At 40.5% G+C, this 12,568-nt stretch overlaps 1 protein-coding gene across 2 annotated transcripts in view; it reads left to right on the top strand.

Moving 5' to 3' along the window:
- TRPM2 (transient receptor potential cation channel subfamily M member 2) overlaps positions 1 to 12,568 on the top strand; it is a 57,526-nt gene that overhangs the window by 29,695 nt on the left and 15,263 nt on the right. For both annotated transcript variants that reach the window (XM_060768019.2, XM_067465919.1), the window contains 8 exons: positions 473 to 585; positions 1,711 to 1,924; positions 2,266 to 2,384; positions 5,027 to 5,159; positions 5,313 to 5,484; positions 8,765 to 8,939; positions 9,919 to 10,100; positions 11,404 to 11,536. In XM_060768019.2, the coding sequence (XP_060624002.2) occupies positions 473 to 585; positions 1,711 to 1,924; positions 2,266 to 2,384; positions 5,027 to 5,159; positions 5,313 to 5,484; positions 8,765 to 8,939; positions 9,919 to 10,100; positions 11,404 to 11,536 (1,241 nt within the window). The remainder of the gene's footprint in view (positions 1 to 472; positions 586 to 1,710; positions 1,925 to 2,265; positions 2,385 to 5,026; positions 5,160 to 5,312; positions 5,485 to 8,764; positions 8,940 to 9,918; positions 10,101 to 11,403; positions 11,537 to 12,568) is intronic.

Raw genomic sequence — 12,568 nt, 5'->3', positions numbered from 1 at the left:
AAAACTGTGTTTTTTTAAAATGTTGTGTTTTTTACCTGAAAAGGCAGCTCTCTGGGAATCTCTTGGTCTCACAGTGAAGCTGTATGGACAACTTCCAAAAAAGGAGAACCCAGAGATTTCTAAGAGGCTATATTAATCAAATCCACATAAGTTAAACTTGCAGATATGGAGGTCCAACTCCATATGTGATTGAAAACAGGGTGGCCTGTGTTCTTTTAATTGCTTTGTAAAGGAAAACCTTCCAGTAGGTGTTTTTATTACTCTAACAAGTAACAAACAACATCTATTGAAAATCCCTCTTCTGCACAACTATGAAAGGTACAGGAATCATCTCCAGTTTTTGTTCTGGCTACCCCAGAGACATCAGTTCACACCTAAGAAGCCCGTATTGCTATTTTCACATAATCTCAGTCTTCTTCAATAACTTGCATTGTGCCTTGTTCTCGAGGTGCTGTTCCTTTCTCTTTTACAGGCCTTCTTAACCAAAGTTTGGTGGGGGAAGCTGAGTGTTGATAATGGGTTATGGCGAGTCATTGCGTGCATGCTGTTTTTCCCCTTCCTCTACACTGGCCTCATCACTTTCAGGTAATTGTGAGTTTGGGTTGTGCTAGCTATGGCATGCATATTTCCATCTCATTTATGGTGTTTTAAAGAGTCATCTTGCTTCACTTGTGCAAGGCACAACATCACTAGATAACAGCCAACTATGGCTTAGCTTCATTCATTTTCTACAGCCCTCCGGTTTCTACTCCAAAGATCAATTGAACTGAAAATTCTCCTATACTTATTGTTTCCCATTAATATAGCCTTCCTCACAAGAGTTCAAAAAAGCCAATAATCTTTGACACAGTTAATTTCACAAATTTCAGGTGTCTAAAGAATCCCTTATTTACCCTATATTCAGCCACACATTAGAATCCAAGAAACAATAGAAACAGTTGGGAGTCAAGCACTTGTTTATTTCTCAAATTGCCTGTAAACAACAGGATATTTTTAAATGGTGTTTGAAAGGAGTATTAATGTAACTAGGAGAGCTCTAAGAGAGAACTCTTTGTATCATGTTTATTTATCACTTAATACAGGTTGCAGAAAAATGTCTCTCTGTGTGTCAGTTTGTGGAAAGGTCATTATTAATAATGAATTCTTCGTGTGCATGAATGCAGCAAAATACAGAGGTGTGTTATCTCTATGACGGAATATAGAAGTAGAACCTGCCCTACTTATGTACATTTCCATGCATGAAGCTAAAGCTCAGTCTAGCATTTCCCACTTTCTTTTTTTAAAAAAATTATTGAGATTTTCCAAATACAGTGTTTAATAATAATAATAATAATAATAATAATAATAATAATAATACAATTAGGAAGTGATGGCTATAGGGGGAGCAAAAGACCCTGCAATCAATGGGAAAATGTTATATGCAAGATGAAATAAATTTGGCAGAGGAATTCAAGCACACATCTATAAGCCTCAGGTGTGTAATTCCCCCAGTCTTGCAAGATGGAGCTAAGTTTTCTGAGGCAGAAATTTGGGTGGATGAAACTTTGGTGAACCAAGAATTTTCTACCAGAATCCCTTACATCATATTTCAGCCTAAACACACCAAGCATGTTGCTATGAAGAAGGCATGCACATTTGAGAAGTGCCAGCTACAGTAACATTATGTCACTCCTTCTTTTGCCTTCTTTCTTTCTTTCTTTTGCTGAACAGAGAGAAGAGGCTCCAACCGATGACTTGTCTGAACCGCTTCCGAGCCTTCTTTACAACTCCTGTTGTCATCTTCCACCTCAACATCCTTTCTTATTTCACCTTCCTCTGCCTCTTTGCCTATGTGCTAATGATAGATTTCCAGGCTACTCCATCCTGGAGGGAATATGTCATCTATTTCTGGCTCTTCTCCTTAGTGTGTGAGGAGGCACGTCAGGTACTAAATGGATAAAGCCTAAAGGGCTTTGGTGTTGACAGTGATGCTAAAAAGCAGTGGGGTGTAGCTTCTGACTACTGCCTTAAGACAGTTCTCCTTCCCCTGCAGCCCGAGATGCATCTTAATAGTAGAATTAATGCCTTTTGGCACCACATTGACAGCCATGGCCCAATGCTATGGGATCATGAGAGTTGTAATTTTACATTCTTTAGCCTTCTCTACCAAAAATGTTGCAAAGATTCAATGCACAAGAGAGAGAGAAAGGGAACACCTAAGCCCAGGTTTTGAAAAAAGATTCCTATATACGAACCCATCTGTAAAGCCATTTTTTATTTCCTCAGATCTTTTATGATCCAGATGGGTTTGGCTTTTGGAAAACGGTGTCTTTGTATCTTAATGATTTCTGGAACAAATTGGATGTGTGTGCCATCCTAATCTTTATAGCTGGACTAACCTGCAGGTGAGTTACTATTACTGTCACACCAATTACGTTTCCTAGAAAGGGGACAGGACAGAGAATTTTTGGAATTGAGATATTTGTTTTCTTTTGAAAATCAAAACTACAGCTGGGTTTGCTGTCAGTTTTCCATGCTGTATGGCCATGTCCCAGAAGCATTCTTCCTAATGTTTTGCTCACATCTATGGCAGGCATCCTCAGAGATTGTGAGGTCTGTTAGAAACTAGGCAAGTGAAGTTTATATATCTATACAATCAATAATCTCCAGGGTGGGAGGAAGAACTCTTGTCTGCCTGAGGCAAATGTGAATGTTGCAATGCAGGAGTCTACCGTATACCATGCAGTTGTGGACAAGACTACATAGGGACCACCAACACAGCATTGCCCAAACCTGAATCAAGGAACATGAAAGGCACTGCAGACTAACTCAACCAGAGAAGTCAGCCATAGCAGAGCACCTGATGAACCAACCTGGACACAGTTTATTATTTGAGAATATAGAAATGCTGAACCATTCTAATAACCACCATGACAGACTAAATAGAGAAGCCACTGAAATCCACAAAGATGGGGACAATTTCAATAGAAAGGAGGAAATCATGAAAATGAACAAAATCTGGCTACCAGGCAGGAAGCAGCCAAGTTTTGAAACTGCAAGGCTATTCAATGCTAATCAAGCTGACCAGCTGCTACATTCACACTTACCTAAGGCAGACAAGAGTTCTTTCTCCCACCCTGGACACTCCACATATATTTAAACCTCACTTGCCTAGTTTCCAACAGACCTCACAACCTCTGAGGATGCTTCCATAGATGTAGGCGAAACATAAGGAGAGAATGCTTCTGGAACATGGCCATACAGCCTGGAAAACTCACAGCAACCCAGTGATTCTGGCCATGAAAACCTTCGACAACACATAATACTACAACTTCAAAAAAACCTGTCTTGTTATGGATAGCTGTTTCGTAATCCTTACTTTCTTCAGGTGCCATGAGAGTAGAGTTATGCTTACATCATATTTTCATAGTTATTACATAAAAGCCAACTTTGTAATCACTATGAAAACATCCACATTATGTTCAGCAGATTGCTGCAGTTCCTCCTACACATTTCCCCCCAGTTATTTAACCAGATTGGTATTATTAGCTTCTCTCGCTGTTTGTTTCTGATCAAATTCTCTTAAGCACAGGAACATAAACTTCACTTCTTTGTTCATGCATCCTTGAAGAAAAAAAATATAGAAAGGTGTCAAAATTTCTTGTGAAACAGAGGTAGGTTTTTTCACAAGTATTTTGAGTCAAACAGATTTTTTTTCAAAATGCAATTTTATACAAAAGTTTTTTGTTTAAAAGTCTCCTGATTGTTATTTAGGGAAAACATCTTAGTGGAATAGACACTCACATTTCTTGTAAAAAATGAGATAATTTGTTATTTTTTTACATCCATATTTTAGCTTTTCAAAAGCAGAGCTTAGAAACGTTTTCAGACTGCTATTCCCTGAGTTCCCCACCCAACAGAGAAAGGCATTGCTGTACTAGCATTGTCTTCCAACATTTCAAGAACAAAATCTGGGATATGTGGCAAGGTGGGAAAAGATATTAACAAAGAATTTAAAAAAACCAAGCTTGAAGAGGCTCTAGCAGTTTGCTTTTGCCTGAATGTCCTGGGAAGGCAACATTTCATGCTTTTCCTCTTGCCTCTCCCTCCTGCTAAGTAAATGCAAACTACTTTTAGTCTTTGAAATCAGAAATAAGAGGCAAGTGGAAGGAGAAGAGAGAAATATTTTAGAAGTAGTTTAAAAAGTGGACAACAGAGGATTAATTGGGACTGTCACTGACAAATAAGGACAGTTGGAGAGTATGTGCTAGGGATACTTAAGCCTATTCTTAACTTTCTTCCTTTATTTCAGTGGTTCCCAGCCTTTTTTTTTTAGCAGGGACCACTTGACCAGGGACCACTCTCCAACATTAGTATCAAAAGGGTTATGAATCAGTTTTTGGTCAACCTTAGATTCAGTTTGGTTATTTGGGGTGCTGATTCAGAAAAGTTCATTGGATCTACCACATCAGCTCTAATTTCTGATACAGAACATATGCCATCCAGTAGTCGCCATCTGTTCGCCCACAGAAAACCATATTTAATAAGACTCAGCACTATTAGAGGGTTTCACAAAACTAGTCACTCTCGTAGTAACAGGCCACGGACAATTTTTTCGTTATTGTGGTCCACAGGTGGTCCACTGACCGCAGGTTGGGAACCACTGCTTATTTGCACACAGCCCAAGCCATTTTGTTGCCTCAATCCAAGGATCAAAACACTCCACATCTGTCCAATCAATCAAGTGCATAATAGCCAGATCCAGCTTGGTGTTTTGCCATATAGGGAACATTTCCCAACACTGGGGCTGGCCCATTTTGAACAACTACTGTTTGCTACAAGGGCACATATTCAGTCAGGCTTTTTTGATCTGAATCCTTGAGTAGATCCACTGAAACAGTGGATTATTGATTGAATTACCAAGTCCCCATTCAGTCAGTGGGTCTTCTCTAGCTGGGAGAAGCAGATGTAGTATCTGGGGAAGATTGTCTTTGTGAACATGGTCCTGACATATCCTTTGGCTTTTGTTTCTTTTCCTCTTCCTAAGATGGATACCAGCCACTTTGTATCCTGGAAGGATCATATTATCTCTGGCTTTTACTATTTTCTGCTTGCGCTTGATGCACATTTTCACAGTCAGTAAAACTCTAGGCCCCAAGATCATCATAGTGAAAAGGATGGTGAGTTGTTTCCACTGGTAAGCACTTTGGTGGCTGCATGCAGTCCCTGGTGTACCTTTTCTAATGGGGATACCATAGATGCTTTGGTGGGTGGCATTCACCGTTTCCACCACAAATACCTACAATTTCTGCCTTGTTTTTGTGGATTTACAGATGAAAGACGTCTTTTTCTTCCTCTTCCTATTGGCTGTTTGGGTGGTATCCTTTGGCGTGGCCAAGCAAGCCATCCTGATCCACAATGAGAACCGGGTGGACTGGATCTTCCGAGGCGTTGTCTATCATTCTTACTTGACCATTTTTGGGCAGATCCCTACCTACATTGACGGTATGGAAGACAAAATTGCCTTGTAATTTGGTCTGGCAAAAGCTGTGAAAACACATTTAGAGTAGCACACTGATAAGATTAAATGTAAGGATATAGAGTAGTAGGTGTATTAAAGCATACTGATTGCAAATAATATCCCAAGATATAGTCATGTTAGTCTCCTTCAGCATGAAAAGGCATAAAAAATCCAGTAGTCCCTTTGAGACCAAAGGCCCTTCCACACAGTCATATAACCCAGAATATCAAGGCAGAAATCCCACAATATCTGCTTTGAACTGGGTTATCTGAGTCCACACTGCCATATATTCCAGTTCAAAGCAGATAATATAGGATTTTATTCATCTATGTGGAAGGACCCTAACTGGTTTATTCTAGCAGTCCATATGACATGCATTTGATGAAGTCTGTGAAAACCTTTATTCCTTTATATCTGTTAGAAACTTAGATAAACTTGTTTAAACTTTTGTGGAAACAGTTCTCTTCTTCAGATACTGTATATTAGACCTGGAGGCTTTGAATCTAAAAGAACAATTACACAGGGAGATTTCAGAGCTTGAAAAAAAACAACCCACTTCTCTATTGAAAAGACAATTACATTTCATAAAGTACATAAATACCCTTAAACCAGCCATGGGCAAACCCAGGCCCGGGGCCAAATGTGGCCCCTTGGGCTCTTTTCTCAGGCCCTCCTCCTCTCTCTCACCATCCTATCCTATCCTTCCTTCTCCTTTTCCTTCCCTCCTTCCCTTCCACCCTTTTGTCCTTTCTTCCTCTTTCCTCCCCTCTTCCTTTTCTCACTCTTCTCTTTTTCCTTCCTTCCTTCCTTCCTTCCTTCCTTCCTTCCTTCCTTCCTTTTTTGTCTTTCCTTCCTTCTCTCTTTCTTCCCTCCCTCTTTCTCCCTCCCTCCATTCCCTTCCACACTTTTGTCCTTCCTTCTCCTTCCTTCTCTCTTTCCTCCCTCCCTGCCTCCCTCCCTTCCCTCCTTCCATTTCCTTCCTTCCTTCTCTTTTTCTTCCTTTCCTTCTGGGGGATTTTTTAGCTGGGACAAGAGAAAATAGAAAGGGAACATGAGAACCGTGTTTCAAGATAAAAGAGTGTCCCACTGAGGAGGCGGGGGAGGAAAACTGATTTTCTGCTGCTCTAGAGAACAGGGCACAAGGAAGCAATGTTTCAAATGGCAGGGAAAGAGATTCGACTGAAAAGATTAGGAAGATTAGGAGAGTGGCATAGGCTGCCTCGGCAGAGTATGGCGGAGTCTCCTTCTCTGGAGCCTTTTCCGCAGAGGCTTATTGGGAGTGCTTTGATAGTGCCTTCTAGGATGGCAGGGGGTTGGTCTGGGTGGCCCTTGGAGGTCTCTTCCAACTCTAGAATTCTATATCAGGAGTAGGCAATATGGAGCCCAATGCATACACTTTTTTCTTCCCATCCACCATCTCATCCTGAGTAAGACCAACCCTTTTGGGATTCAAATGTTTCCCATCTTTCCTTCACTTTCTGCCTCCAAAAGAGAAGAAGAAGGGGAGGAAAGGGCAGCGAGGGTCTTGGGGAGAACCCCCTCCTTCCCAGCCCACCCACCCTGCTCTGGCCTGCCATGTGGCCCCCATGTTACAAAGTTTGCCCGTGCCTGCCTTAAATGCTCAAGTCTAGTTAGTACTTGGATGGGAGACCACTTACGTATACTGGCAATGTCATCACTGAGTCTTTCTTGCCTAGGAAAATATTTTTAAATGCACGGGATTGTTATAAGTTGACTGGAGAGTGGAAGGCACACACTCAGTCCTATTTGAATGACTGACACAATCACTTTTTTTTTTTGCCTAAAGAGGCAGGATTTGGGGGGGGGGGGGGGGGTTATCCCTTTACTATTGGAGTTATATTCAAACAGCTCTAAAAAGGCTTAGAAGATTTATTTATTATTTCTTTATTTATTTACTGCATTTATATACCATCCTTCTCAGCCCGCAGGCGACTCGGGACGGTTTATAGTTGGTACCAAGACATGAAAAGATGGGTACCAATTCCATAATGTCTAAAAGAAGTACCAAGGAAGTAACACTGTAAATGAGTGATTAGTAGGGTAGACATATGACCATGGTTCTCCCTCCACACACATCTATATAAATAAAAATGCAATGTTTGTTTTTGGGATTATCAGAACTCAAAAACCAGTGGACAAATTGACACCAAATTTGGACACAAGACACCTAACAACCCAATGTATATTCTTCACTCAAAAAAAATATATGATTTTGTCATTTGGGAGTTGTAGTTGCTGTGATTTATAGTTCAGCTACAATCAAAGAACATTCTGAACCCCACCTACGATGAAATTGAACCAAACTTGGCACACAGTTCTCCCATAACCAACAGAAAATACTGGAAGGGTTTGGTGGGTATTGACATTGAGTTTGGGAGTTGTAGTGCACCTACATCCAGGGAGCACTGTGGACTCAAACAATGATGGATCCAGACCAAACTCTGCACGAATACTCAATATGCCCAAATGTAAGCACTGGTGGAGTTTGGGGAAAGTAGAATCTTGACATTTGGGAGTTGTAGTTGCTGGGATTTATAGTTCACCTACAATCAGAGAGCATTGTGAACCCCACCAACGATAGAATTGGGCCAAACCTCCCACACAGAGCCCCCATGTGGGCCACAGCAGCACATGGCAGGGGATGGCTAGTTCGCAATAATGGTCTTTGAGAATATGAAGTATCCTGTCTAAACAGTGATTGTGTTGTTGCTCCACATTGCTTGTCTTTACATTATGAGAAAACTGGCTTGGTGCTTAGCCAATTCTGGTATGATGGAACAACATGTGAAGTTTTCTGCACCAACATTTGCTTCTCAGTCCCAAGGCAACTGCAGTGCTGTGCTCCTCACTCCTTCATCTTCATTTGCTGCTATAAATAGCATTCCAAACAAGCAATCGCAGGAGACAAGCTCCCGTCTCTCTCACTGGCAGCTCAGTCCAGTAGCAGCGTATCTTGATCCTGTTTCTTAGTAGAAGGCAGGTATGATGATGTGACTCAGATGCTTGTTTTATTGCCAGTTTTCAAAAAACACTTAATATGCAGTTGAGTCATTCATTCTACCCTTTCAAAGGTGTTCATCCCCCCCCCCCCCCCCCCCGTTCTCAACAGAGTTGGAAAGTATGTTATTATCTGATATAGATACGATGATTCAGATTACTCTCAATAAGCCAAGAAGCCGGAAGAGATTCCACCTATTGCTTGGTCAACTTGGTATTTGTTGTCTTCATTGTGTTTTCTGGCAGGCGTTAACTTCAACCCTGATCAGTGCAGCCCAAACGGGACAGATCCCTACAAGCCCAAGTGCCCTGAATACAATGGGCAGCCCCTCTTTCCCGAGTGGTTGACAATAATTTTGCTATGCCTCTACCTGCTCTTCACCAACATCCTCCTCCTCAATCTCCTCATCGCCATGTTCAAGTGAGTTTGGTACTTCAAGCCAGCTTTTACACTAATCCTCTCTTTACAGTGATTCCCAACCTTTGGTTCTCCAGGTGTTTTGGACTTCTGCTCCCACAATTCCTAACAGTTGGTAAGCTGTCTGGGATTTCTGGGAGTTGAAGTCCAAAACTGCTGGAGGACCAAACTTTGGGAACCATTCTTTTATTAGGAATGTGAACCTTCACTTAATTCGTTATCATGTCAGAACAAATAATTTTCATTTTCTCTCTTCCCCAGAGGGAGAGTTTGAATGCATTTTTTCTCAATTAAAACAATGTTTGACACATTTTGACTAATATGTGTTTGTTTTGGGAAAACCCCCCAATAATTTTGCAAAAAAAAGATTGTTTCTTTATCCATTTGATATCCCACCTTTCTATCAAAATGAAACTCAAATGTTCCCAAATGAGAAAAATCTTGCATCGTGTAAGCATGATCTTGATATTGTATCTTTCTTACTAGGGATGAGAACATTTACAAGCATTCTTTACATTCCTGCTCCTTCCTGCTTCGCTGATTTGTGTGTGTGTGTGTGTGTCAGGAGAGACTTGATAAACTGCAAGTTGCTTCTGGTGTGAGAGAATTGGCTGTCTGCAAGGATGTTGGCCAGGGGACACCCAGATGTTTTGATGTTTTACCATCCTTGTGGGAGGCTTCTCTCGTGTCCCCACATGGAGCTGACAGAGGGAGCTCATCCGTACTCTACCTGGATTCGAACCTCCGACCTGTCAATCTTCAGCCATGCCGGCACAATCTTCAGCCATTGCATCACCAGGGCTTCTCTGATGAATGCTGGCACATTTTCCTTGAATGTGCTAAACTAGTAGTAATAATTTCTGTTTGATGCATCAGACCACAAAAAAATGCAAAGAGAGCAACCTATATATATTAATAAATATTTAGGTGGTTGTGACCACTGCAAGACAGATGTAATTCTTCCACTCTGCCTCTTTTCCAGTTATACATTTCAGCAGGTGCAGGCCCACACTGATCAGATCTGGAAGTTTCAGCGCCATGATTTGATTGAGGAATACCATGGGAGACCCCCAGCTCCACCACCCTTCATCCTCCTGAATCACCTGCAGCTCTTCATCAAATGGGTTGTCCTCCGGAAGCCAGCCACTCAGCACAAGCAGCTTAGTAAGAAGCTATTTACACATTTCAACTCACAGTGGTGTTTAGGAGAGGAGTTTTTCTATGCAGAATGCAAAACTGGAGGTTTCTGGGGAATCATCAGAAACAGTTGTGGGAGGGACCCACATATGTGGTTCATGCTTTCCCCAACCCAACAATAATAATGAAGGCAAAAAAACAAAAAACAAAAACAGAACACTAGCCAGCGGAAAATATGAGCTGGTCCTTTCCATGGCACTGTGAGAGCTCTGAGTATTACCTTTCACATTGTAACAGTTGTTTTGAAATTACCGTTCTCCTCTCTTTATCCCCAATATCAGTGAGAGACACAAATTATCATTTAAAAAGTCAAAACTAACTGTGTTCCCCCATTGTGCCACCAGGATGGGTCCATATCTGGAGTTCGTAGGGTCAAGGAATATTGTGTTAGAAACCTTTATTCATCCAATAATCCTTGACTGATTTGTTAATTCTACCACTGATGCCCCTTCTACACTGAATATAATCCAGATTATCAAAGCAGATCATCCTGATTATCTGTTTTGAACTGGATTATATGGTATGCACTGCTATATAATGCAGTTCAAAGCAGATGATCTGGAGGTTATATGGCAGTATAGAAGTGACCTGGGGGCCCTTCTACACTGTCACATAATCCAGAATATCAAGGCAGATATTCTACTTTATCTGCTTTGAACTGGGTTATCTGAGGGCCCTTCTACACTGCCATATAATCCAGGATATCACACAGATAACCCACATTATCTGCTTTGAACTGGATTATCTGTGTCTACACTGCCAGATAATCCAGTTCAAAGCAGATAAAATGGATTCTATACAGATATGTAGAAGGGGCCTAAGTAATCAGAAAACACTTGGTTTAGGTAATTTGTAGGATATTATGTCCACATATGGTTCAAATAGTTAAATCATTCTTTACATAATCTTTTTATTCTTACTAGATAAATTTCAGAACAAAGCCCATGGGTGAAATGATGCCTGTGCGTGTAATAGTTTTTGTAAAAATAGTTTTCAAAGTGCAGGAAAAAAGGAAATCAGAGAAAGAGAGAAGAAGAAAAAGCAAAAGAGATGAGAATATAAGGTATGGATATGGGTTAGGTATACAGTCATTAAATTAATATAAGCTAACTATATTTCCAAAAATACATTTTCTTGAAGTTGCTTTCTATAAAATTTTCATGTCCAGGATAGATGGCCTTTTAGCACACAGGATCCCAACCTGTGGATAGTAAATTGAATTCCAAATTGCATTGATATAATTTTCTCCTCTGTGTAATTTGACCTGCAGAAGAGAAGCTTGAGAAGAATGAAGAAGCAGCTCTTTTGTCCTGGGAAATGTACATGAAGGAAAACTATCTGCAAATTCAACAATGTCAACGGAAGCAAAACAATGAGCAGAAGCTCCAGGACATTGCAGAAAGGTAATGCCCTTGCTTTGCTAAATAGCGGGTGTCCTGCTTCTGGGAATTGTTGGAAAGCAATTCATAATAGGAATCCCTAACTGCATGTCTCTTAGAGACAGAAGATGTATCTACACTGTACAATTAATGCACTTTTACATTCCTTTAATTACAACGACTCAATGCTATGGAATCCTGGGAGTTGCAGTTTTGGTGAGGCACCAGGATTCTTTGGTAGAGCAGGCTAAAGACCATTGTATTTTTACCTGTTCCCCTCCCATTCTTTTCAACTGTATATGGGATTTTACCATTAACTTTCTGCTTATTTATGCATTTGGTGTTTCTATTTAATTTTTCTGTCTTCTTTGCAAATTTACTATTTTCTCAGTTCCCATTCTGTATGCTTCCATGGCTTGTCTTGTTTTGCTGACCCCTTTCTGTCTAAAATTAATTCCTGTGTTCATTTGCAACTGCTGATTGGAGGGCATGTCTCCTCCTTCTTTCAAGTCTTGTTTCTATTTTAAATGGTGGATGTCTTTCAGAACAAAGCAATCGTGCATCTTTTCTTAGTTTGTTAGACTGTAAATTATTCATTACTTTATCTATGTTTTATTATATTTTGAATATCAGAGGATGGGAAAGAGATCATTCTGAGAATTTCTATCCAGCTGCTAAAAAGCGGGGTACTCTACACACTGACTGACAGTGAGGGTATAATGTCTTGTAGAGGTGTGCAATTTGGCCAAAAGGCATGCCATTTCGGGGTCCATTTTCGGCAAATCCCTCATTTTGTTTACCGGTGTTGCACCCCAGATCAGGAAAAATGTCCTCTGACTTTAAAACACAACACATGAAGAGTGAAGAAACAAAACTTCTTTTATTGAAGCTTAGTAAATAGCCAGAAGAAATAAATACTTGTAAGAAAATAAGAAAGTTCCAAAAAGTAATAAATCCATAAAAGGTAGTAACACAAAGCAATGTTCACACCAGATATAAAAGCAATCCAAGGGCAGCATTTTGTCCAAACAGGAATCAATAGGATGCAAAGACAAT

The sequence above is a fragment of the Anolis sagrei genome, chromosome 3, assembly GCF_037176765.1.
Source record: "Anolis sagrei isolate rAnoSag1 chromosome 3, rAnoSag1.mat, whole genome shotgun sequence".
NCBI classification, from domain to species: Eukaryota; Metazoa; Chordata; class Lepidosauria; order Squamata; family Dactyloidae; genus Anolis; species Anolis sagrei.
This window is presented reverse-complemented; position numbering and strand designations above follow the sequence as displayed.